The 26,404-nt window shown below is 46.5% G+C and overlaps 1 protein-coding gene and 1 long non-coding RNA gene across 51 annotated transcripts in view; one reads left to right on the top strand and one right to left on the bottom strand.

The window, feature by feature from the left end:
• Positions 1 to 3,494: 3,494 nt before the first annotated feature.
• Positions 3,495 to 26,404, bottom strand: part of LOC146404665 (uncharacterized) — a 56,802-nt gene continuing 33,892 nt past the window's right edge. For 10 of the 50 annotated variants that reach the window (XR_014841321.1, XR_014841328.1, XR_014841324.1 and 7 more), the window contains 3 exons: positions 16,586 to 16,655; positions 11,255 to 11,460; positions 3,495 to 7,102 (listed from right to left, as the gene is read on the bottom strand). Coding sequence is in view for 8 of the 50 variants with exons in the window: in XM_085018514.1 (XP_084874640.1) it covers positions 7,013 to 7,102; positions 10,368 to 10,486; positions 11,255 to 11,460; positions 12,742 to 12,767 (441 nt within the window). In the remaining 42 variants the exon portion in view is untranslated. Of the gene's footprint in view, positions 7,103 to 9,464; positions 10,487 to 11,254; positions 11,461 to 12,741; positions 13,112 to 16,585; positions 16,656 to 21,724; positions 21,794 to 26,404 lie in introns of those variants that run through there. The other 40 variants (XR_014841326.1, XR_014841329.1, XR_014841318.1 and 37 more) reach the window with 16 other exon arrangements.
• On the top strand, positions 19,694 to 22,321 carry LOC146404667 (uncharacterized). The gene is made up of 2 exons (XR_014841357.1): positions 19,694 to 19,769; positions 21,565 to 22,321. It is a non-coding gene; the product is annotated as an uncharacterized LOC146404667 (long non-coding RNA).

Below are 26,404 nucleotides of genomic sequence, written 5' to 3'. Positions count from 1 at the left end.
ACAAGCCAGGAAACCAAATCAAGACGGCAAAATAAGGGCCGTCTCAGGCGCAGGATCCAGGAGCTTGAGTTTCCAGTGCCCGAGCAAGCGGCCCGGCCAGACAGCTCCAGTGTGTGTGTGTGGGGGGGTGTTTCCCAACTTGCCAGGCTCCCAGCAGACCCACAGAACCGGCTCACACCGCTTGCTCCCCAGATCTTTTCTTCCTCAACACCCCGCGCCGCCCAGGTGAGCAGGTGCACCCAGGGCCCCGCCCCGCCCGCCCCCTCCCTCACCCCTCGCTCCCCCTCCCTGCCCCTCCCTCTCCCCACCGCCAGGCTCAGCCTTTCATCCAGGCGCCCTGTGCGGGGCAGGGTTAAAATGTGCCTCTGAATGGGCAGGAGTAGACAGCGTGGATTAATGGCAGCGGCAGCGGAGTGATACAGCTCGAGGAGAACAAAACGAGGGCGACCCGGAGGAAACAAAGCACCACAATAGATCATTTCTGAGAAGTCATCGGGCAGCTTTGAAACCCAGGCCGCTGCGGGCCCTAGCAGTTTCGCAGCCACCGGCTTTCATGGCACATGAATGGAAACGGAACAGTAACTCTTTCTCCCGCCTCTTTTCAGGGGTCTTGTTGGCAGAGAAGGATTTACCACTCAGTTCCCATACTTTTATGTGGGAAATTCGGAATCCGCTCCTTAAAAAGAAATTGCCTTTTTAAACTCTCATAAATTGCGGCGATTTCACAGATATACCAAAAGTTCTTCTTTCTTCTCTTCCTTCCACTTTTTAAATACTCATAAAGCCACACATACCCATGCACATTTCCATCTTCCCTCCCTTTTCTTGGGAAGGTTTTCTTCAGAAAATCCACAACCGAAGAGGTCTCTTGTCTTTCCCATCCAAGTACTCTTTGTTTTTCATCCTTAACAATTTCTTCATTTGATCCCACTTGATCGCAGACCCAATGTCTTTTTCTTAATAGAAAGGCCTATCTTAGAAAATTTTAATCGCTGTATATTTGGAAAGCGGCGAGCTCTGGGTGAAGCTGATGCAAAAGTCAGACGCAACAAAGCGGAATATTTTATTGCTTCCCTGATGCATAGGACAGGTACTGAAGAGCCGCTGGTGTGACCAGCCCTGAATACACGCTACTTTTGAATTGTCTGATACAGACGGACACCTTCTTCTGGAGGAGAGCTCAGTCAAATGGCCCCATCGGGGAGCCCTGGCTGTGTTCACAGGGGACCTTCTCAGAAGCCGGCAGGGTTTGGCCATGTTCATCTCACGAACCTCCCTGTCTGTTGCCACAGGACAGGAAGGAGGACTTGGGAACTCAGAATTCCCAGCCCAAGGCTTCACTCTGGAGAAGCCCAGGGTGGGCTCTGACCAAAGCCTCTGCTGGGACTCCAGGGCCCCCTCTAGAACCCACCGGGAGAAGTGTGGCCCCAGGAAATCCTCCCTCCTCCCTTCCCCCCTGCCCTCCCCCAGGAGAGCCCAGCTCCAAGGCTGAAGCCCAGGAGCAGCTGTGCTGACCTCAGGCCGTTCTCCAGGACAGCCAGCCGTACCCTTGGAGATGCCCTTGGGGGTGAGAGATGGAAAGGAGCAGGCTGGGGAGAAAGGCAGGTTTTCCTGCTCAACAGCAGGTCTGCGGGGCCAGGCTGGGGCACGTAACCATTTCCTGATGTGCAGAAGCTGAAGCCTGGACTTCCTTTCTCCTTAGATTTTTTTCAGATACGCAAAGCACCAGCCCAGCCAAAGGAGGCTCACAATATATGTAACTTGGACTATTTCCCACCCTGATATCTCTCCTCTTAAAAAAAAAAAAAAGAGAGAGAGAGAGAGAAATCAAGCAATTTCCTATTTTTGAGGACAGTGTTAAAACCCTTAGGCATGTGCGATGTATAAGCATATGAAAGTCACACGCTGTAAACCTAAACTTACACGATATGATGTCCATTCACCTCGATCAAGTGAAGAAAAAGAAAACCTTCAAAAGAAAACCCCAGTAATCACTGTATCCACATCAGCAAGCCTGGGAACTCTATTGTTTCCTCCCTGAAATAACTTGCAAAGGTATTTCAAAAGGAGTCAGGATATTGCTCTTTAAGAGGGAAACTCTCACTAAGAAAAATTAATATTGAAGGAAATGGTGATCCTTAAACACGGACTTCATTTGCTTGAGAGAAATCAGTAGGTAGCTTTCATGATCAGAGAAGGTTTTATAAATTAGCCTTGCCACTTCTTCCTTGGCTGTCTCTAAACCAGAAGCAGAAACCAGGCCCCTTAGAAACTCTCTAAAGCCCATCACAACTCCTCCGACCGCTTAAAACTGCCTCACCCACAACCTTAAATTAGAAATATTGACCAGAGGAGAGCATGGCCAGACTCTAACCCAGCCATTCTCAGCTCACTTACAATTAGACAGCATATTGGCTAAGAAACCTGCTTGCTTGTGATGGAATATGATGGAGGATAATGTAAGAAAAAGAATACATGTATGTGAGTGTGTGTGTATACATATATTATATCTATGTGTATATATATATATATATGACACTTTGCTGTACAGCAGAAATTGACAGAACATTGTAAACAGCTATAATAAAAAATAAAATTAAAAAAAACGGCTTGCAACTTAATTCTTCAAACTATTGGCTCATACTTATTTTTGTCATGAATTCCAATATTATGTGGTGAGAGAAATTCTTCAGTGATTTTCTTTTTTTTTTTTTTTTTTTTTTGGCTGTGCCCATGGTATGCAGAAATTCCAGGGCCAGGGACCAAACCCCTAGTGGCGACCTGAGCTGCTGCAATGACAAGGCCAGGTCCTTAACCCACTGCACCACCAGGGAACTCCTTCAACGATTTTTTTGTTCAAAGAATTTTTCACAACTGCTTCTGCCAGGACCACCATATCCTGCAGCAACTGTGGGAATTCTTACCCTTTCCCACCTTTCTCCATAAAGCAGGGAATGGCATGTGCTCTCAGACCCTCCTGGTTAACTCTGCCACAACTCCTAAGGCACAGAGAAGGAAACCAAGACCCAGCACCACTGGCACCGCCTACATCCTGGTACATGCTCTCCTCCTCCACGCCTGTCTTCAGTGTCTCCAGCTTGAGTTCTTCGTCATCCCAGGGCCTTTGCACATACTCCCTTCTGCCTGAATGCCTGCCTCTCGTCTCCCATAGGGCTCAGCTGGAACAGCACCTCCAGCTTCCTGAGCAAACTAGCTAAAGGAGCTTTCCCTGGCCCTTTTATCTCTAATCCAGCCCCAAGCCTACAGCCTTCACCACACACAGTCCGGTCTGTAAGTGTTTTACTTTGACATCGGTCTGCTTGTTTTTGTCTTCCTCCCTTACAGGAAAGGCGATCCCAGCAGGACTGGGACACAGCTCTGTCACCAGTGACTTGCATGTGGCTGGTACACAACTGCTGCTCATTAAAGATTTGTGGAAGGAAGGAAAGAAGGACAAAAGGCAGACAAGATATGCACTTGAAATCAGCACTCTACATCCCAAACCAAAAATGCTTTGTATTATTCGGCGTAAAAACCTCAGCTCTTAGATTCAACAGACCCCCAAATACCGGGGCTCGCAAGGTGCCGTCTCTTCCATGTAACTCTCTGGAGTTGACGGTCCAGCCTGGAAGGATAAAGTGATCCAGGTCCTCTCCCTCTTGTCAGCCCTCCATCCTGCAGGGTCAGTGCTCAGTTTAATGCAGTTGCCAGCACATCTGGGTTCCAACCCGTGGGGAGAAAGGGAGGGTAGGAAGAGCCGTGTCCGGTGTACACAGGAAGCAGAAATTGCACGCATCACTTCTGCTCACATTTTATGGGCAAAAACATAGCCTTATGCCCAGAGAGGGAGGTTGGGAAGCGAAGTCTCTAGCTGAGTGGCTTCACGTCGAGGGAGAAGGGAAGACAGATTTGGAGAAAAGTGGCCATCTGCTGCGTATTCCTAGACTCCGCTCTGAGCAGCAGCCATCCTGGGACCTGTCCGGGGGGAGCAGAGCCTGTGTGCAGATGGTCTTTGATGGGAAGAAGAGCCCTCCCACCCAGGATCCCCGGCTGAGGCAGAGCTCTGGGGAGCTGGGGGGCAGCACGACCTATGGGGGGGGGAGGTATTGCAGCAGACCCCAACTCTCCTCAGCCTCTTTGGCTCTGAAGCTCAGAAAACGTGCCACTGCATTTTTGTTTTCACACCTAGATTTTCCCATTCAGCTCCTCACTCACCAGGCGAGAATCTGCAAACAGCAGCTGACCAGAGCACCACTGTGCTAATTTGAAGGGAGGGAAAGAGACAGGCGGACCTCTTCTGTGTCCCCAAGCTTCTTGAACAAATTCCCTCCTATCCTTAAGACTCGTTTTGCTCACCTTTAAAATGGGAGCTAAGATGGCTTGTCACATGGTTATGATTGAATTAAACGAGCTCATGCATGTAAAGACCATTTTTCTTTGTTGGTTTTTATTTTGTAGCTGCACCCATGGTCAATGGAAGTTCCCAGGCCATGGATTGAGTCTGCAACACCGGATCCTTAACCCACTACTCTGGGCCAGAGATTGAACCCACGCCTCTGCAGCGACCTGAGCCCCTGCAGTCGGAACCTTAACCCCTTGCGCCACAGTGGGAACTCCAAGATCTTAGTTTTCTGAGAAACATCTGGCATATCAATATTCACTTTATTTTCTTTTAGTTGGCCACCTTTCTCTTGCTAAACCATCACTCTTACTCAACCTACTCAAATTCCCCCAGTTGCATGCTGTTGCCTAAAATCTCCTCTGAAAGAGTCCAGTGGCCTTGTCTTTCTGTCCCCTCTCCAGCCCTGTCCCACCCTTACTTATATCATGCCTTGCGCTGGCCATCAGCTATCCCCTAAGTGTGTGTCCAATCTCATTGGCTGGATTGCAGGCTCCCTGAAAGCAGCAGGTACCATGTTGATTGCGGGAGCTCGTAATATCCGACACAACAGGATTTCATAACATTCATTCAACAAACATACCACTGAGTGACGGCAAGGGAGCTATAAACAGATTTCAGCGAGGTCTGCGTGACCCTAGAAAAAGAAATCAATTCAGCAGCTGAATCCCAAACGTCAGTTGATTTAGGATTTCTTTTTTAAGTCGTAAACTCTTCAGCTTATGTGGACTGAATGACTGCTTTACTCGCCCTGTGTAGACACTGAATGTGTTGCCTAAAATTACACGGCAGCCTGGAACTTCTGGTAACTCAGGAGACTGCCTTCTGGGTGGTGTTTATTCTATGCCACAAACACCTGAATGACTGAAATTGAAATCAATCCAGATTCTGTGTAGGGTTTCAGCCCTCTGTGGACTGGCACACGTGCCTGAGAAAAATCTGGGGAATGCTTTTAGCCTTTCATTCCTTGGAGAATGATGCCATTTTCCAAGAAAAACGAAATTGTTCATTCCTGTTTCACCCTCTCTTCTTGCAGCCTGGTTTCCTGAGGATATTTTTTAGCCAGACTGGTGTGTGCTTTTTAATAAGCTGCTGGAAAGGAAGGGTTTTCAACTGAAACTCACACTAAGTGAGTCTTGCGTGCACCCCCTCCCCCGACAGAAAAGTATCCTGACTTCATCTATTACAGACAAAAACCACCAACACAGGAAGGGTGGCCCATCAGTGGCTTTGGTGGACAAATTCCCAGAGGATAACTCAAATCCACATGAAATCTCTCGGCACCCTTTCTCAGGGATGCTAATTAATAAGTGCCATCAGGCAACGACTCTGTTGGGGGTTTTTCTCCTTCTGAGTCCCTTTTATCATCCGGAGAAATGGGGAGCGTCCTAGTTCAAGGGCTTTTTGCATAGCAAATCCTAGAGTCCACATAGCTTTACCATGGACCGAGGCCTCTAGGGGGCAGTTCTGGAGTAACTCAGGAAAACTTGGGCAGAGCAGCAAAGCTTGCCCGGACAGCATCCATCAGGGCTTCCAGAAGGAGAGTGGTAAATAGAAAAACCACCCATCATCGTGGGCGAGCTCCAGCCCACCTGAATCCTTGGACCTCGTTTCCAAGAAGAGGTGACACCGTAGACGGCAGAGCCCAGAGTCGCCTCCTAAGACCAAGCAAATGCAGACAAGGAAAATACTTGGTTTGGCAGGAGTGGGCAGTTGAGGCCAGTGTGCACTGGGCAGGCCAAAGAGCCCGGGAATCTATAAAAAGTTCTTTAGAAAAGACAGGCACTGGTCAGCAGAGGTGGGCTGGTGATGAATACATACAAGCACTTCTGCCAAGTGAGGACAAGCCCCAAAGACATCCTGAATGTTCTCAGTGCCTGTAGATGACAGTGAGACAAATTTTTTCGCTTCTGTGTTTTATGTTCTCACAGGCATTTTTTCTTCATAATTGGGACAATCAAAAATTAAAATTACAGAGTTCCTGTCATGGCTCAGCAGAAACCAATCTGACTAATATCCATGAGGATGCAGGTTCGATCCCTGGCCTTGCTCAGTGGGATAAGGATCTGGTGTTGCCGTGAGCTATAGTGTGGGTCACAGATGAGGCTCAGATCTAGTGTGGCTGTGGCTGTGGTGCAGACCAGCAGCTGTAGTTCTGATTTAACCCCTAGCCTGGGAACCTCCATATGCCTCTGGTGCAGTCCTAAGAAGACAAAAAAAAAAAAAAAAAATCAAAATTACAACCTTAAAAAAAAAAAAAAAAGATAAAACATCCTCCCTCCACAAAATGATGAAACCAGAGAAGGCTCTCTAGAGAACTTGGCCTTCATCACAGGGACCAGTGGCCCCTGAGCACAGAGCACGGAAGGGCAGGCTGGAGACTACACTTGATTTATAAATGGATTGATCACGTGCCTTATCAATGAGTAATGAGTAATTGAGTCACAGGGAAACAATGCAGCCTGAAATATGAGGACGTTTAGTCCAACAGCCTGCAGGTGACAAAGTGACATCGCTGATGCCCTCGGGGTGTGAAAGGGACGGCATGTCCCCTGGCACAGTGGCAGTCAGAGTGCTGCGGAGACAGGAGGTGACTTCCAACGTGTGATCTGTTTACAGAAGGGTCCTTAGACTTAAGAACACCACAGCTGGGACGAGCAGGTATCTCCCCAGGCTGGACGCATCCCTGGGGAGGGCTGATTCCTAGGCAACAGAAAAGCAATAGTGTCACCCTTGGGCCAGCAGAGGACACAGGCACATCAGCACCTGTCCCCAACCCTCCTGCTCCCAGTTTAGGCTCTGTCCCCAGCCAACGCCGAGGGCAAAGAGGCCACCAATGCGCGCTTGTCCGCCTCTCTCCCCGGGCTCCCCAAGTCGTCACAGAGGAGGTAGGGGAGAGGGGTCTGGAGGAGGGGAAAGCAAACATCCAGCCCCCACACCCTTTAGTCCTCTTTCTGCACTAGACCAGAAGAAGTTCCTGGAGGACCCAGCTTCAGCCGCTCCATCCCCACTGTACCCCAAGCATCCATATGCAGGGGACGCTCAGAATATTTGCCGAATGATTGCCTAGGAGCAAAGAAGGAAAACACTTGCCCAGGACTGAACAGCAAGGAAGTCCCAAGACAAGCCACATTTTATAAAAGGTAAAAATAGTCCTCAGTGGGCTGTTTCTCTACGGTAAACCGGTTATTTTGGCCATTCTGCCCACGGCAAAATACAGCCAACATACAGAAGAAGGAAAGCAGAGAAGGGTATCAGTTTTGCTGCAAAGGTTCTGTTTATGCTTTGCTTGGCGTGAGTAAAAGTTTTCGGGAAAGGGCATAGCACTTTCCCTCACTTTGAGAGCTGTGGTCTAGGAACGAGTGGACAGTGCCAGGGTGATTAAAGAAACTCTGTGTTACACGGTGGAAAGATGTCCGTTGTGGGTTTCTCTGCCACGGGAGATTTTGGGAGACCAACGCTGTCTGGATTTGATGACAGGTAATGACATTAAGTAATTACAAAACTAATCACATTTGGAGCGGTGGAAGCTGAGATCGTGATAAGCATAATGAAATCCCTGACTTCAGGGCTCCAGGAATCAGAGGATAAGTTTTCTCCCTTCGCAAAGCTTGACCAGATGCCTTTTGGAGTCCTTTGTCTGAATAGTTTGCAAGCTGCAGACACCAGCAAGAGTCGGAACCAGCCTTTGGAACCGCAGCGCCCAGCGGCCGGCCTGGCCTCAAGCAAGGACACTTTGGGGACGTCTCGTGGGTCTGGAAGAGGTGCCTTGCCCACCCCGCCATCAGGAGCTCTGTCAAGGTAAGTGCCTGGCCCTTCCCCCACTTCCCTTCCCCCTAAAAGCCTGAAGGCCACTACTCTCCACCCCCATCACTGGCTGGGTCATTTTGGACAAATTCCAATTCATTGGAGCCTCTGTTTCTTCCCCTACAGAGATTAAAAAAAAAAAAAAAAAAAAAAAAAAAAAAAAAAACACTGATCCCATTGGCCTCCACAAATTGATGTGAGAATCTGCTGAAATAGTGTTCACTTTGCATCTATAAACTGCAATCAGTATAAAAAGTACTGCAGTACGAAGCCCAATTACAGGCCCATGAGTACCTATGTCATGAATACCTCAGTCCTCAGGAAAGTAAAAATCCTTCAAAGAAAGGAGCTGGCCACCTCCTTTTTCGCAGTCGGCAACCTCCACTCCTCTCCCCTCTTGCCCTCGCTGGCCCCCTGGCAGGAAAGGGAAGAGGCGAGCCTCCTTCAAAGCATTTCCAGCCCTTTAAGGAGCCCGCAGAGACACAGAGTCGTGAGCTGGGCCCTGGAAATGCCCTGGCCCTTCTTCCCACCCACAAACATTCCTTAAGCCCCAATGTAAAACTAGAAAGGAAATGAAATCCTAAGTGTAAACACTATCTTTCAGTCCCTTGGAAAATTATCTGCTTCTACTTTTCTTTCTTCTCAATTCACGCCCCCTCAATTAAAGCATCCTTTGAGTTACACGTCACTCTTCAGAAAGCAAGCAATCACTTAAGAAAGAGAAAAACATTAAGAGATCCAGATTTCAATTAACTTTGCCATTGATTTTTGTGTAATTCTGGGGGAGGCATTATTCTTTGGGTAAGGGGCGGGGTCAAAAAACGCAAAGATTAACGGAGGTTCCAATGGGAGCCGTGGGCGAGGGTTGGGTCACCCGTATCCTGGTCCCCAGGGCCCGAAGAGAAATAGAAATATTAGGAAGATGCCCTGAAAGAGAAGCCTACTGCACACCTGCTCTGGACAGTAGAGGGGATGTGATCCAGGCAGAGAGCCTGGCTGAAGAAGGCTTCCTTGTCTCATTTTGATGTAACTGATGCACTTGGCGGTTCACACAACTCTATCCTTTTCTAACAGGTCAATAAAATATATACCCAACCTTATATTTTTTAAACTATAATCGTTGAACACTTATCCATCATAACAAGGGACCCCTGGGTGAGCTGGTGCTCACACGCATACACACACACTCATACACACACACACACACACACACAAACACGAGCCCATGCTTCATAAATACAATAGAGGAAACCACTGATACAGATATAATTTTTAATGTGTTGTGTCACTGACTGTCTACTACAGGAAAAAAAGTCTCTGTGAAAATAGATTTAAACAAGAGGCAGTTTAATCAGATAACTACACAGCATTCATCTCTGTCCCCCAGAAATAGGATTTCAGCAAAATTCATGAAGGTGGTGGCAGGGTGTGGGGAGAAGGGGAAGCGGGGAGCTCATTGAAATACACCTCCTCCTCTGAGTGGTGGGGTGAAACCAACTGTCATGAGAACCCTTTGGGGGAGTGGACAGGGAGGAGCAGATCCTGATAGCATGATGACGAGGAGGAGGAAGACGGCAAAATTCCTCGTCAATAGGTTGACTGTTAGAACTGAGCAAAGGAAACAGGTGTAATTATAAATGATGCACTCAGGACTTTTCATCTTGAAAGGTTTATTCCAGCTCCCCTGGACCTATTCGGAGGCTTCTGTCACTCCATCCTGGTTCTGGCTTTTGGCCTAAGAGGCCCAGAAGGCACTTCGTGAAGAGGTGTTGGGCCCAAGGATCTCCCACATTTGTCACCACGAAGGCTGCACTGGCTCCCTGGCATGTGTGACATGAGAGCCTCAGTCCTGAGGCTAAGCCATTTCATGCCAACTAACCAGCTCCGGGCAGCACACGGAAGGGTGAGCACCAGGCTGCAGAGGTCCAGGGGGCCCTACCTCCTCTGCTACAGCTTCAAAATCATTTGGGCTAAACCCTGGGCGTGTTACTCTCTGGCGCTAGGAAAGCTAGTGAACTGAGCCTTGACTCCATCACCTGTAAGATGCAGGATGTGGTGTCCGCCGCGCAGGGTGGCTGTGGAGGTGAGAAGTAACGGAGGTAGGTGTCTGTGTACACTGGCCTTTAGTCCCCAGTAAGGACCCTTCCTCTTGTTGACCAACCTGGCACTTGGACTGAGTCAGGAACAGAACCCAAATCTGCGCTTCCAGCCAAGAGACGAGAAGAGGGAGCACAGCGACCTGCGGGCCAGAAGCTGCTTCACGATCAGGTTTGGCTGGGGCTGTTTTGAAGAGAAAGCGTGGCGCGAGGTCGGGAGGCTGAGAACACTGCCCAGCCTGGCGTGGCGAATTGGCATTGACCTTGAGGCCTCACCATCATTATGTAAGTCTACATAAAAGGGTGGGTATTTTTTTTTTTTTGGTCTTTTTTTGCCTTTTCTGGGGCCGCTCCCACAGCATATGGAGGCTCCCAGGCTAGGGGTATAATCAGAGCTGTAGCCACTGGCCTACGCTAGAGCCACAGCAATGCAGGATCCAAGCCACATCTGCAACCTACACTACAGCTCACGGCAACGCCGGATCCTTAACCCACTGAGTGAGGCCAGGGACCAAACCCACAACCTCGTGGTTCCTAGTCGAATTCGTTAACCACTGCACCACGATGGGAACTCCAAAGGGTGGGTATTTATGTGTCAAGACATGAGGGGCATTTGATCTCTACAGATCTCATACAGTAGCACTCCTTGCAGACTGATGGATGCTTTGAGGCTTTTAGGCCATCTTTAATACTAATATATGCTTCCATATACTCCTCTGTACCCAAGAATACCAAGAGGGCATTTTAATCCATTGCTGTATTTATTGCAACTAAAAATGATGTGCTTGTCAAAAAATAAGATAAAAATAGAAACAATCTCTGGCTACCTCAGTGATGTGAGAAGCAAGGAGGCAGACTTCTGAGTGCTTGAGTAGACCATACCTGAAGCTCAAGTGCACTGTGTGAGTTTCCCCATGAGGCAAAAACTACTGTGTGCTTGAACAAACCATACCTGAAGCTCTGGTGCACTGTGTGAGCTTCCCCAGGAGACAATGACTCCTGCGTGCTTGAGCAGACCATATCTGAAGCTCTGGTGCACCGCTTGAGCTTCTCTGGGAGGCAGAGGAAGACAGCATGCCTAGAGGAGGGACTGGCCACCAGCCATAGAAAGAATACTCTTCCAGAGCGCCAGAGTTGAAGAACTGTGGAGTGCTTTGCCTGGTAAGGGAAAAAGGAGAAAAAAATGCCTTCAAAGATTTGAAGAGAGCTTTCATGTATAAGAATGAGCCCTATTTTACATGCAGCAAGAAGTAAAACCAGGAGTTCTCTGGTGGCTTAGTGGTTAAGGATTGGCATCGTCACTGCTGTGGTACAGGTTCAGTCCCTGGCCTGGGAACTTCCACATGGCAGCAGTGCAGCCAAAAAAAAAAAGCAAAGTAAAACCAGAGCCTATTGTGGAGTCTCCATGAAGGTGGATTTAGATTCAACTGAAGGAAGAGATTTCAGTTACTGAAGATGAGATGTGCAGCCCTGAGGGATGGTGAGCTCCGAAAGCTGACGGGAACTGGGGACACACTGCCTCGGAGGATCATGGCTCAGACTCCCGAAGTGCCCATGGCCAGACAGCCCCTACCTGTTTCAGCTCCCCTTTCAAGCACCAGACTTCAGGCTGCAACCCATGGAGCCTCTTCTTGTGGCCCCATGACCAGCTTCAGCCTGCCCCGCCTGGGGCTCCCCGTGACCCTGAAGCATGAGCCACTCAGACAAAATGCAGTCTCCAGCCCGCAGGTAAGACGGGGTATGACGGGTATTAACATCCCAAGGAAAATCACTGACCAGCCACAGGCTGGACCTGGCAGGCCAATTCTTTTCCCTTTCTTCCTCCTCACCCTCCAGCCGGCCAGTCCTGCCAAAACCTAACAGACTTTGAGAGGATGGTCCCTCATTATCACCCTGGGGCTGCTGGAACCAATGACCATGAATTCGGTGGCTTCAAACAACAGGGACGTAGCCTCTTTCAGTTCCTGAGGCCAGCAGTCTGCAGCAGTGTCAGCCACCAGAGGCTGGGGAGAGTCTCCCTTCCTGGCCTCCTCCGGCTCCTGGTGACACCCACATTCCTTGGCTTGTGGCCCCGTCCTGGCCACCTCTGCCTCCACGATCATTCTGCGTCCTTCTTACTGTAAAGACAGTTACAGGAGTTCCCATTGTGGCTCAGCAGGTTAAGAACCTGACATAGTCTCCATGAGGATGCAGGTTCCATCCCTGGCCTTGCTCAGTGGGTTAAGAATCCAGCATTGCCACGAGCTGGATCCTACATTGCCATCAGCATAGGTTGCAGGTGCAGATCCAATCCAGCATTGCTGTGGTTGTGGTGAAGGCCAGCAGCTGCAGCTCAGATTCAACCTCTAGCCGGGGGACCTCCATATACCACGGGTGCAGCCCTAAAGAGAAAAAAAGAAAAAAAAAAAAAAGCCAGTTACAAGTGGATTTGGGACCTACCCAGATAATTCATAATCCAAGGCCATCTCTTCATCTCAAGATCCTGAAATACACTTGGATTGAACACTCCACTATGGAGAGTCTTCGTCCAGCTCGCCTTTGTGGAGCAGGGTCCTATGCGCAAATGATGAAAAACTCCCCGCACAGTCGTGGTGGTAATGCTAATAGTAGCTATACAGTAACAGCTCCCACTGTTCTCAATGAGATTTTACTTTTTTTCCAGAGCGTTGCTTAATCGCTTAAAAATAGGCTTAGACACTGAGGAAATGGAGGTCATCTATTTCAGTGGAATTTTACACTGCGTTGAAAGATTTATTTCCTCTCTACAAAACATTTTCAGTGTGGTGACAATTTTTCAGTAGAATACCTGCTAAAAGATTAAAATTAGAAAAAGAAGGTTTTTCCCACAGCAAATGGAAGAAAATGCACTTTATCGAGGGAAAGTTAAATCAATTGGTTAATGCTTACAAATGTCTGAGAGATGAAAAGTATTATCTGTATCAGTGCTAAGTCTTGCATGCAACAAATACGCTTTCTGTGCTGAAACAAATTACGTTTCTTTTTTTTTTTTTTTTTTTTTTTTTTTTTTGCCTCTTTTGGGTCACATGGAAGTGAGGCATATGGAAGTTTCCAAGCTAAGGGTCGAATGGGAGCTACAGCTGCCAGCCTATACCACAGCCACAGCAACACAGGATCCTTAATCCACTGAGCAAGGCCAGGGATCAAACCCAGGTCCTCATGGATACCAGTTGGGTTCTTAACCTGCTGAGCCACAATGGGAACTCCCCAAATTATGTTTCTTTTATTTTTTTGGCTTTTTTTTTTTTTTTTTTTGTCTTTTGAGGGCCACACCTGCAGCATATGGAGTTTCCCAGGCTAGGGGTCTAATCAGAGCTGTAGCCACTGGCCTATGCCAGAGCCACAACAATGCAGGATCCAAGCCGCATCTGAAACTACACCATAGCAACACTGGATCCTTAACCCACCGAGCGAGGCCAGGGATCAAACCCGTGACCTCATGGTTCCTAGTTGGATTTGTTAACCACTGAGCCACAACAGGAACTCCCCCAAATTATGTCTCTTAAAACAGCAGCGTTCTGGGTCCTGGGAATGTCAGAGAAGTAGCAGAGTTTCCAGGATGAACTGCAGAACCAGATACTACCACCCCCCAAATTCCATCAGCAGAGTTGTGACTCTGATGTGGGAGAAAGAGGAGAATAAGTCAAGACTTTCTACTGTACCTCCCAGAAGTCTTGGCAGAAGACAACTGTATGGTGGAAGATTCTGGAAGATTTCATTTTGCCTTATTTTTACGAGGCAACCTTGGCACCTTTGTTTCAGAGAACTCTATGACTTGTAAGTTCAAGGCTACCTGAAGAGTATGCATAGCCAGTCAGGTTGACTATTTGACTATGAAGGTAATATTGGCAAACTTACCTGTTAAAAGGGCAAGAATCGGAGTTCCCTTCGTGGCGCAGCAGAAACGAATCCGACTGGGAACCACGAGGTTATGGTCGAATGGGAGCTACAGCTGCAAACCTATACCACAGCCACAGCAATGCAGGATCCTTAATCCATTGAGTAAGGCCAGGGATCAAACCCAGGTCCTCATGGATACCATGGGTTAAGGATCCAGTGTTGTCATGAGCTATGGTGTAGGTTGCAGACATGGCTCAGATCTAGCATTGCTGTGGCTCTGGCGTAGGCAGGTGGCTACAGCTCTAATACAACCACTAGCCTGGGAACCTCCATGTGCCACAGGTGTGGCCCTAGAAAATGCAAAAAGCCAAAAAAAAAAAAAAAAAAGAGTGGGCAAGAATCAAAAACAGAAACCTTCAGGAGTTCCCTGATGGTCTAGTGGGTTAAGAATCCAGCCTTATCACTGCTGTGGCTTGGGTTCGATTCTTGGCTTGGGAACTTCCACAAGCCATGGGTGTGGGAAAAAATAAAAAATGAAAACTTTCAAGAACTTCACCTCCCTTACCATGACATGGCAAATTCAATATTTTGGTGAAAGCTTCTTCCTCTAGACACATTTTATAATCACCATATCAAAAATTATAAGACACCATCAACAGATGAATGGATTAAGAAGATGTGGTACATATATACACAATGGAATATTGCTCAGCCATAAAAAAGAACAAAATAATGCCATTTGTAGCAACATCGATGGAACCAGAGATTTTCATACTTAGTACGTCAGAAAGAGAAATACAAATACCATATGATATCACTTATATCTGGAATCTAATATACAGCACAAATAAACCTTTCCACAGAAAAGAAACTCATGGACTTGGAGAATAGGCTTGTGGTTGCCAAGGGGGAGGGAGAGGGAGTGGGATGGACTGAGAATCTGGAGTTAATAGATGCAAACCATTGCCTTTGGAATGGATAAGCAATGAGCTCCTGCTGTATAGCACTGGGAGCTATATCTAGTCACTTGTGATGGAGCATGATGGAGGATAATGTGAGAAAAAGAATGTGTATATGTATGTGTGACTGGGTCACTTTGCTGTACAGTATAAATTGACTGAACACTGTAAACCAACTATAATCAAAAAAATAAAAATCATTTTAAAAAATTACAAGACACAACATTGAATGAATACAATCTGCATGAAGACTGCTTGAACTGTAGGGTCAAATAAATCTACCTCTGGCATGTTTAATATATGCCATCTAATTGGACAATTCCTATTTGAAAATGTCCCTGATATAGTTTCCTTTGGACAAAACTGTAACTTACAAATCTTCCAAACCTAGACTGTCTCCATCCTTTCGTCACCAATACGATCTGCCATCAACATTGCAGTATCTCTTTCCTTTCTTGGTACGTAAGCACACGTGCACACACACACACACACACACACACACACACACACACACACAACATACCGCTGAAAACAACATCTCAGACAATGTTTTGAGAGAGACAGGGTTACTCACTCTTCCCCATCTACTCTCTTCCTTCATATCACAAATTAGAGCCAAATCCTTGGGCAGCTCAGGGGAAATCTTACCAAAAATGTATACACTTCTGGAGGACTCCGGCCATGGGGGTCCAAGAACAAAATCATTCTAAGAGCCTTCCAACTCCTGCTTAAATCATCATCACTCTCCCTCAATAAGTCAGCCCTTTTTCCAGTTCATAGCAGACCCTTCAATATTGTTGAATAGTGAAGGGAGGAAGGAAGGAAGGGACAGATGAACTAAAGAACTGAGCATTTCTGAAGCCGTGGAAAGAAGCATGATGAACAGAAGCTTATGGTGTGCTAGAAAGCTCAGTGATTAAAACCAGGAGACCCAGCTCTTGGTACTTCTGTTGGTTTTACTGTCAGATCCATTAGGCTAAGTCTCATTTCCTCACATGCCAAATGGAGGTCACATTTATTCAGTGTTTTTATAGATAACGTCTATGCCACAAAGACAGTACCTTACAGCTTAGGAAACACTTCAACTCACATTCTCTCACTTGACTCTCCCAACCACCAGCTGGTGGCAGAGGGAACCCATCTTTTGGCCTGGCAGCAGCCATCCCCCTGTTAAGCATAAGTCTTAAAGTGGTTAATAAAGGTGCACTCCAAGCCAGAATTTCCAGCCAGGTGAACACCTCCTCCTCCAGGAAGCAGACAAAGGGAGAGCCCAGACGTGATGGAGACCTGCCACTGAGACAATCAGGACAGAACCTCTTCTCGAACCATGACTTCGTGGGCCAAATCCTTCTCACTTCCTGCTACCTGTATACCGGTCCTGGACACCCATGACATCAGCACATCACCAAATGTCCTCAGCATCTCATCAAACGAGGACCACTGTGAAAGGTCCTATAAACACATACCTCAGCATGGACTAGAGAGTTCGAGGATACTCAGTGACTTGGCTGGACCATCTCAAGAGTCAGCAAACTTCTGTAAAGAACCAGATCATAAATCCATTAGGTTTCATAGCCCAAATGGCTTCTGTGCTACTGCTCCCCATTGTGGCTCAAAAGCAGCCATAAACAACACATACACAAATGGGTGTGGCTGTGGTCCGATAAATCTTAATTTACAAAAAGGGGCGACTGGTCAGATGGAGCTATGGGCCTCTGTTTGCCAAACTCTAGGATGACATCAACTTCGAGAAAAGTCTTGATGTCAAAAACATTATTTTAATGCTTCCTTTTAGAGGCTCGGTCCTGCCAACTCTTGCTTGGTGCTTCCTCCGGGCATTTTTGTACTCCTTCCTCCACTGTCCTCTGATCAACTCCCCCCTGCCCCCCAGCAGAGGACACATGGAGCTTTTGCTCTCCAGGGGCAGATATTCTGGAAGACAAAGTGGGGCCAGAAATTAAAACCAGACCCCAGGTCTTTATTCCATTCCCCTCTCCAAATTGTCCTGGGTTAGCTATACACCTAATAAAGAAAATAGAACTATTCTTTCGCTTAATCATCTTTTAGTAAGGGTATGGGGAGGGGAGGCAGGTTTACTAAAGGCCCTTGTAAAATGCCAGCTGAAAGGAAAAATGGTCCTTGGCACCACACAATCTTTTTCATGTGAAGCTACACGATCACTTTTCATTCTGTTTCTCAAGCACCCCATGGCACCCATCCATGTATTAGGCTAATAACTGCACGAATCTAGTTAAAAGGAACCAAGCAATTATTTTAATTAGAAGAGAACAAAAATAACACTCCTGGATTCTGTTTTAAGGGACGAGAAGGAAGTAGTCAGGGTTCAAAAAGATCCCACAAAATATTTTTGTGAAAGGAAAAATAATTAAGGCCAAATTTAGAATGGACTTGCAATAAATGGGCCAAATAAAATGAATGGCACCACTGTGCAGCTAAAACCCATTCATATAGAAGAGCCCCAGAAAGTCCATTTTTATGTGACACCGTTTGGAGGGTATGGCCAATTTTACAACGTGAAAGTAAATGTCCAGTAGAGACTTTAATGATCCTTGTGAATCTCTTACACAGTTTCTTGGAGAGTTTCTGTGTACACTCTTTTATTAATAAGAGAAAAGAGGAAGGATCTTGGTCAATTGGCCTTTTAAGTAGGATTTTTTTTTTCATTTAAATTCTTAAATTGTTCAAATTTGTTACTCTGGAAAAAAATCTATCTTTATAGAAAATCCTTGCCACTCATCCATTCAAAAAGCAGACGCCATCATAAAAGAGTTTGAACCATTTAACCAAATTTAGTTGCACAGGAAGGGATGGTACCTGAGAATTTTCCGGCACCTTGGCCTTCCTGCCTCCCTCCCAGTCATGGCATTTGGGCCATTTTAGCCCATCTCAGGCTTCCAAAACAAGATGACATGAAACTCAAGCTGGTCACCTAGTCACTGTTGTCCCTTCTGTTTGAATCTCCAGATTTAACTGAGCACCTGTTATCTCCCAAAGCTGAGACCTGGGATCTGCCCACAGAGAGTTCACAGGCTAACCACAGAGATAGAGGCAGGGGCCAGAAGGAGACCACGCGGCCTGAGATGGGAAGGGTCCGGGAGAGCCAATTGCTAAAGAAGGAACTCTGCAGGAAGAAGACAAAAGCTGACACACAAAGACCCCAGGAGCTGCAGAGGGTAAAGATAAAGCCCACAGTGGGTGAGAGGGCAGGAGGGGGAGGCAGGAGGAGCAGGGTCGGGGAACTCCGTGTGCATGTTTGTGAGTCTGCACTTCGCCTTGTAAAGTGATGGAGCAGCACCGGGGCTTGCCTTTTTAGAGCGAGCACTTGGAGGGCTGAGAAGAAGATAAGGTGAAGACTAGGTGTTCCAGAAATGCCACCACCCAGAGGACAACAGCAAGCGGGCGTGGAGACATGGGTGAGCTATGAGATTTAAAAACAACAACTCTGCGGGACAGTGACTGAAGGACCAAAAGGAGGAGATGAAATTGGCTTTGGAGCATCTCACTGGCATCAGGTGTTTTACCTGAATGCTTGTCACACATCCAGAAGGTTCTCACCTTACTGCTTCTCCTTGAAACCCAGGATGGGCCTTGATCACGGGTCCCGAGATTGAGACGCAGTGACAAAGTTTAACCTCAGCCACGTGAGCTTACTGCCAGGTGCCACGTGGAAACTCCTAGGGCAGAGTCTAAATTCTGTTTACTGTTCCATGCAAAACTCACACAAAACCAGCTTCCTACCAAAAGTCTAACTTTAAAATATACAGAAGCCAGGAATCAAAGCAAATTGTGGTGAATAAATAAATTGTGATGGTCGATTTTATGTGTCAACTTGACCGGGCTGAGGGATGCCCAGATAGTGGATAAAACATTATTTCTGGGTATGTCTGTGAGGTGTTTCTGGAAGGGATTAGCAGGTGGATCTATGGAGTGAGGTTACAGCACAAGTGTATTACATTCTCTTACAATAACTTTTAATGGCGTACAATCTGTAAAAATACTGAATCACTATGCTCTACACCTGAAATTGACATAATATTGTAAATCAACTCTACTTCAATTGAAAAAAAGAATCCAACCAGGACTTACATCACTGCCCACCCCCCAGCCCCCAGCCTTGCAATCAGGCCTTTAGACTCCGACTGAGTGAACACTACCAGTTTCCTGGCTCCCAGTTTGTGGGCAGCAGATGACAAGACTTCCTGGCCTCTACAATTGTGCTAACCAATTCCTGTAGCAGGTCTCTTCATATATATCTATATACATTATATGGGTTCTGTTTCTCTGGAGGGCCCTAATACACTTAAGGAAAAACTACATATATTTTTAATCATTATATTAGATTTTATATATATATATATAGGCTGCACCCATGGCATATGGAAGTTCCCAGGCCAGGGACCAAATCCAAGCTACAGCTGAGACCTACACCACGGCTGCAGCAACACCGGATCCTTAACCCACTGTGCCAGGCCAGGGACCAAACCCATGCCTCCACAGCAAACTGAACTGCTGCAGTTGGATTTTTAATCACTGCACCACAGCGGGAACCCCCTCTTTTTTTTTTTTTTTTTTTTTTGTCTTTTTTTGTCTTTTTGCCATTTTCTTGGGCCGCTCCTGAGGCATATGGAGGTTCCCAGGCTAGGGGTCAAATCGGAGCTGTAGCTGTCGGCCTACACCAGAGCCACAGCAATGCAGGACCCGAGCTGCGTCTGCGACCTACACCACAGCTCACGGCAACACGGCATCCTTAACCCACTGAGCAAGGCAAGGGATCAAACCCGCAACCTCATGGTTCCTAGTCGGATTCGTTAAGCACTGAGCCACGACGGGAATGCCTATATTTTAATTTTTAAAAGAACATAAAGAGGACAATTTTTGATTCATTTAATGAGCCAGCTAAACCTTGATAACACCCCCAGCGAGGACACTACACTAAAGGAAAATTATAGGTAAATTTCATTCGTATGTACCGTTGTAAAAATTATCAAAACATGCAGTAGTACATAAAATAAATAATACGTAATAACTGAGTTTGGTTTAGTCCAGAAGCGCATGGTTTTTTAACATTCAAAAACCTATTGAATAATTCACCACATTACCAGGATAAAGGGAAAAGTCATATGGTCATTCTATAAATAAGTGAGTACTTAATTTATGACAAAAGGGTCACTTCTTGTAAATCAATTACAATAGAAAAAATAAAAATCGTATTTAAAAAAGTGTCACTTCAGAACACCAAGGAAAAGAAGTCTTTCTATTAAAGGCATATGATAAGTGGGTATGATAGAGTGAAAAGCCAAACTTCAATCCTAACCTCACGCCATAAACAAAAGTCTATGTCATGTGGATTACAGATCTAAATGTGAAAGGTGAAACAATAAAGCTTCCAGAAGATAACATAAAAGAATGCTTTTCAGGACCTTGGGATAAGGAAAGCTCTCTTGAATAGGATGTAGAAAGCACTAACTATAAAGGAAAACAATGGTAAATTAGATTACACTAAAATGAAAACCTTCTTTTCACCGAAAAACACTGTAAAGTAAATAAAAAGTCAAGCTCGGGTGGTAAGTGATATAGAGACAGAAAAGGATCCTACCAGAACAGATAGGTATCTCCTACAAATATGTATGAAGAGATGAATGATACAACGGGAAAATTAGCAGGACATTTGAAAGCCCGTTTGCAAAATATTCAAGTGGTCTGTGTACATGGACAGATGCTCAACTTACTAACTCCAGAAAGTCAAATTAAAACCATAATGAGATTCAACCATGTACCACCAGAATGACCAGAATCAAAAAGACTAAGAAATCAAATGCCAACAAGGATGGCATAACCCTTACCCACTGCTGGTGGGCGTGCCACCTGACCCAACCTCTCTGGAAACTGGTTTGACATTATTGAAGCCAATCATAGTCACGTCCTTCAGTGCAGTAAGTTTCCCTTTGGTCTACACACCCAGCAGTAACACAGGCACACGCCCACCAAAGATGTCCCCAAAAAGCTTAGAGCAAGCCCTCTCTGAAACAGCCAAAAACTACATTCATCAAGAGTAGAATGGTTAGTAGATATAGATATAGATTTGTATATAGATCTATCAATGTAGATATATCAATATATAGATATATATGACTGGGTCACTTTGCTGTACAGCAGAAATTGGCACAGAAACATTGTAAATCAACTATAATTAAAAAATAATAGGAGTTCCTGTCGTGCCTCAGTGAAAATGAATCTGACTACCATCCATGAGGACACAGGTTCAATCCCTGACCTCACTCAGTGGGTTAAGGATCTGGCGTTGCCATGAGCTGTGGTGTAGGTGGCAGACACGGCTCAGATCCCACATTGCTGTGGCCCTGGTGTAGGCCGGCAGCTACAGCACCGATTAGACCCCTAGCCTGGGAACCTCCATATTCCTCAGGTTCAGCCCTAAAAAAAAAAAAAAATAGGGGAGACTCTAAACTCAAAAAAAAAGGGAGGGAGTAAAATGGGAAAGCTATACTGTGCAGCTGATACAAAAGAAGGAAACACAACAGGAAAAAACTATTATAATGACATCCAACACCATAAATTCAGCTCACCATTATAACGTTGAAAGAAGGAAGCTGGATGCAGCTGCCATTTGATTCCATTTATATGATGTTCCTCCCCTCCAAAAAAAAAGAGACAAAACAATCTCTGGTGTCAGAAATCAGGATGGTGGTTATCTTTGAGGAGGAAGGAGTCATCCCATCACAGGGGCACTTGGGGACACTGGCTATGTTCTCTGTCTGGTCCAGGGATGGTTCAAGGGATGTGTTCCCTCCAGAATAAAGCTCTGAGTCACATGCTCCACTCTTTGCAAGCTTCCATGTGTGGAACCCCAAGAAAGCTTCCCCCAAAAGTTTCAAATGTTGATTTCCATCTCTCAGGAGAAGCAAATGGAGAGGCTCACAGAAAACAGTGTAGAACGTATTTATGGACGATAATCCAAGCTTTGCTCTAAACCAGGGTTCTGTGCCGCCCTCCTGACAGCTGCAGAGCAGGAAGTAGGAAGAGCCGCACGTATGATTGCAGGTCAGCTGGACGGGGAAAAAGTGAATACCTTTCCCCGAGGAAAAACCAATAAAACCAGGACCCTCTACAGTTTAGCTAAGAGTACTGCATGAGGGGAAAAAAAAAAAAAAAAAAAAAGTAAAGACCAATGTATAAAATTATGACAATAATTTGAAGGATTTAGGAAGGCTCCTACATTTCTAGCCTTATTATATAAAGCAGGGTTAAAAGGTGACCAATTTAGGCTGGCTACAAGGAAACACTCTCCTATGAAATGTATAATTAACCTCTAGCCAATGGTTTACTATAAAATCCAACTCCTCCCTTAAAAAAAAAAAAAAAAAAAAAAAAAAGATTAGCTATTTATAGCAGCCAAACCAGCATCTGCAGTTACACTGACTAATATTGTATTACAAAGACTCCCCTGCTTCCAGGCAAAGACTGATAGCCAGCTGGGGTCAGGAAGGAAATTTTCCCTTTGGTGTAGTATTTCACGGCTCTGCTATCTAAGAGGGAAGCATCCAGGAGCTGCCTGGCGTAGGCACCTCCGTTCCCCGCACCTGGCTCCAGGATCTCGGAGGCTTCACTGAAACAGGCCATTGTTAGAACCTGGATGGCACACCTGTAGGCCTGTATTTAGGCAACACCTTATGTTTCCACAAGGTAAACACAAGGAATATAATCAAAATTGTTCCTCGCACTACTGTTTTTACAGCAACAATCTATAAATATATGGAAGAACTCAATATACGTGAGAAATAAACAGAGCAGGTATGCCTACACGGAGGTAATTCAAAAGACAGCTCTGTAATTTAGCAGCTTGGATTTCAATTGTTGTATTTTTCGGCATGAAAAACACAGATATTATTCATCAAAGTGATTGTCCTCCGTACTTGTATACCTTATATAATTTATTTTTTCAGGGCTTTTTACTTCCAAGAAATCACTAGCTAATGACATTTCAGACTTTAGAAATTTTTCTGATAGCACACTGCAATTCCCCCTGGGGACAGGATTGTGAATAAGTGGATTTTTTTAAAGATCATTAACAGATATTACAAACCAATTCAAACTGAGCATTTTCTTTGCAAATTACCTTTAACTTTCAAAGCCACTGGAAAAAAAAAAGACAGTGAGTGATTTAATTTACTTAACCTGTCTACAAATTGCAGCTTTGCACTCCATGGGCGATTGCTTTTCTCAACCCAAAACATCTCTAACTATCTCTAATAGAGATATTTTTCCAAATGATCACACTCCATGAGTGATATCTCAAAAGATGGTTATGTTTAGCTTTTTGTCATGTAGCAAGTTGCCCTGGAATTGAGAATGTTTATTGATATGTTTAAAGCAAAAACAGCCCTGCACTGTCTATATCTGTTGCTTAATTAAAACTCTCAGGTAATTAGCAGGTTTATCATTTCCTGAGCAAATGGATGGTGGAGCTCGTGGTGGTAGATTGTGGGGTTTTTGAAGCAGGCGTGGGGTGGGGGGGGTCTTTTATTTAATGATCAAACCATCGTTTCTGGGCTAAAGAGCTACCATTTGGGGTGAGAAGTACCTTTATTCCCCGTGTATATCAGGCCTGATTCCTATTCGCATCAACACCCCGTTGTGTATGTTTTCCATTCAAAGAGCTCCCGTGGACTTCAAAAGGAGTTGCCTATGAGGCCAGGCTACGTGGGAGTCCTGAAAGTCTCCAGAACAGGCCCAGAGCCGGGAAAAATCGTGCCAAGACTAGCTTGCGCTGGAGCCCCCGAACCACGTCACAAAATTAAAGGCTGTCCCCTGCCTATGCCACCTGCAGCGCATGCGGGAAATGTCCCCAGGCTTGCCGAGCGCTCCGCTGGCTTTGCAGGCTACTCCTTATAAATATTTGATGAGTGGCGCTCCATTTATAAGAAAGTATGTTAATAAGAATATTCTTTGAAATTGCAGTCCAGTGTGGGCTTTAAAAGGGGTCATTGTTTGAGGGACTCCAGGTTTCTCTTTTTTCCCTTTTTCAAGGCCAGGTCAACTTAGCACAAACCAAACAAAGGACTCGAACTTCCTTGGGGCTAGCCCGTCAACAGCAACAATAGCCACAACAAAAATGGATAGGATTCTACTCTGAAGGATGGTCTCTCTTGGAAGGACTCATTAAATTATTGAGGATCGAGGAGCATAAAAACTAATATTTCTTGCGGGCCCCTTGTGTGCCGCGTAGTTTTGTTTTCTTCTTTCATCCTTTACCAATATCTGATGCGGGAGGTGGGACTATTGACAGCTCAACAGTGGAAATCGGGTCTAATAAGTTGTCGATGCCAGCGCCCCACAACGGTAAAGGCAGAACGGGGCGGGAACGCAGACGTGCCCAACCCCACAGCCCTTGTGTGTTTTCTCCACCTCACGCTAACTCCCAGGAGTCAGCCAATTTCAAGTTCAAGCTCCCATCTCACCTCACCTGCCCTTCCTCTCAAGAGCTGGAACTCGAAGAGTACTACGGGTTCCTTCAGGTCACGTTCAAACAGGTATATGCTGTATCATGTGCTACCCGTTCAGTTGCAAACAAAATGTTTTGCCCCCAAGAGTTCCTAGTGGGATTCCCGCCAGTAAATACAGATCGCAAGGGGGCTGCTCATAGGAATGCCACGCGTGTCCCCAAACGCTGACACACCTCAGTGGATCTCAGACAATAAGGGTGCCCTAGGAGTTCCCGTCGTGGCTCAGCAGAAACAAATCTGACTAGTATGCATAAGGACGCAGGATCAATCCCTGGCCTCACTAAGCGGGTTACAGATCGGCATTGCTGTGAGCTGTGGTGTAGGTTGCAGACACGGCTCAGATCTGGCGTTGCTGTGGCTGTGGTATAGGCCGGCAGCTGTAGCTCTAATTCAACCCCTAGCCTGGGAACGTACATATGTCTCAGGGGTGGCCCTAAAAAGACAAAAAGAAAAAAAAAGAAGGGTGACCTGGTGATGGTAGCAGACTCCTCTGGAGACAAGATCAAGGAGGAGGAGGACAGGCAAGGGCTCCAGGAGAACAGAGGTGCCAGATGCTAATCTGTGTAGAGGCAGCAGGTCCAAAGCCAACACAGCCCACAGTGCACATTATCACATGCTGGGATGGGAAGAGAAAGCTGGAACTTCTCTCCACCTCCTTGGGTGCCTCCCCAACCTCCAGATGTGGGAACTTTGATCAGGAGCTCAGAGACTGAGGTTCAAGGGCCGAGTCTCCCATCTACCTGGTGAGCAGACTCGGGCCAGGGCCCCCACCGCCCCATGGAGTAACAGGAATGCCCACCACCAACCCAGGGCTCCTTCCCATCCCCACCAACTCCCACAGAGCAGCAAAAGCCCCAAGCCCACAGGAAGGTACCACCGTGGCCACCGGTGGGGTCGCCCTGGGGGTCACAGAGGGGACTCCAGAACAGAGACACGCGTCCCTGAAACTGTGCACGAGGATGTGGCCTTAGCGAGACTTTGCTCGCTTCTGTGGGGATGTCTCCTCATCCGCCTGATGCTGCTGATGAAGAAGGAAATCCTGTTTCCAAAAGTGCTGTGCACGATCCAGGCTGTGGAGGCCACGTCTCATTAACCTTTCATTTCAAGCATGTTCCTCAACATTGGACTTTTTACTCTCATCACTGAAGTCTTTGGGCAAAAATAAATCTAAATGGAGGTGATTTTTCAGGTAATAGGAAAAATAAAATAGGATCTCTTCAAGCACAGAACATCAATTTGGGGATTTGTTTGGGGCTCATTCCACAAATCTGTACACACATGCGTTCAGGCTCTGGCAAGGCCTTATGATGTGGGTTTCCTAGCGAGTTTTACCTTGTCTCTGCACTCAGGGTAAAATCAGACTTGGAACATGACCCACGTAGGAGGCCAGGCATGATGCAGTGCCCGCTGACCTCTCAGACCCCATCCTGACCGGCTCAGTGCTCTCCAGCCACCTGCGGGGGAGCTGAGCTTCCTCCGGGTCTGCCCAGCGCCTCATTCCCAGTGGTCTTTAAAGGTCTCCTCAGATACATCTTGCATTGTCTGTGATCCAAAATGGCCCAGCCCTGATCTCTGCCCGGTTCCGTTGCCTTCAGATCGTTATGATCTCGGACCATGTTCTCTTTGCTTGGTCCCACACGTACCACCCAGCCCCCACCTCAGCTAAGCCTCCAGAAAGTCAAGGTCATCTCAGCCAGTCCCCCACGTGAGGGCCCCGGCCCAGTGTCTGGCCCAAGAGGAAAG

This window comes from Sus scrofa, chromosome 3, assembly GCF_054392235.1.
Source record: "Sus scrofa isolate SSC_HxYL_T2T_F1_AM1 chromosome 3, Sscrofa_HxYL_maternal_Yorkshire_Landrace_v2.0, whole genome shotgun sequence".
Classification (NCBI taxonomy): Eukaryota; Metazoa; Chordata; class Mammalia; order Artiodactyla; family Suidae; genus Sus; species Sus scrofa.
This window is presented reverse-complemented; position numbering and strand designations above follow the sequence as displayed.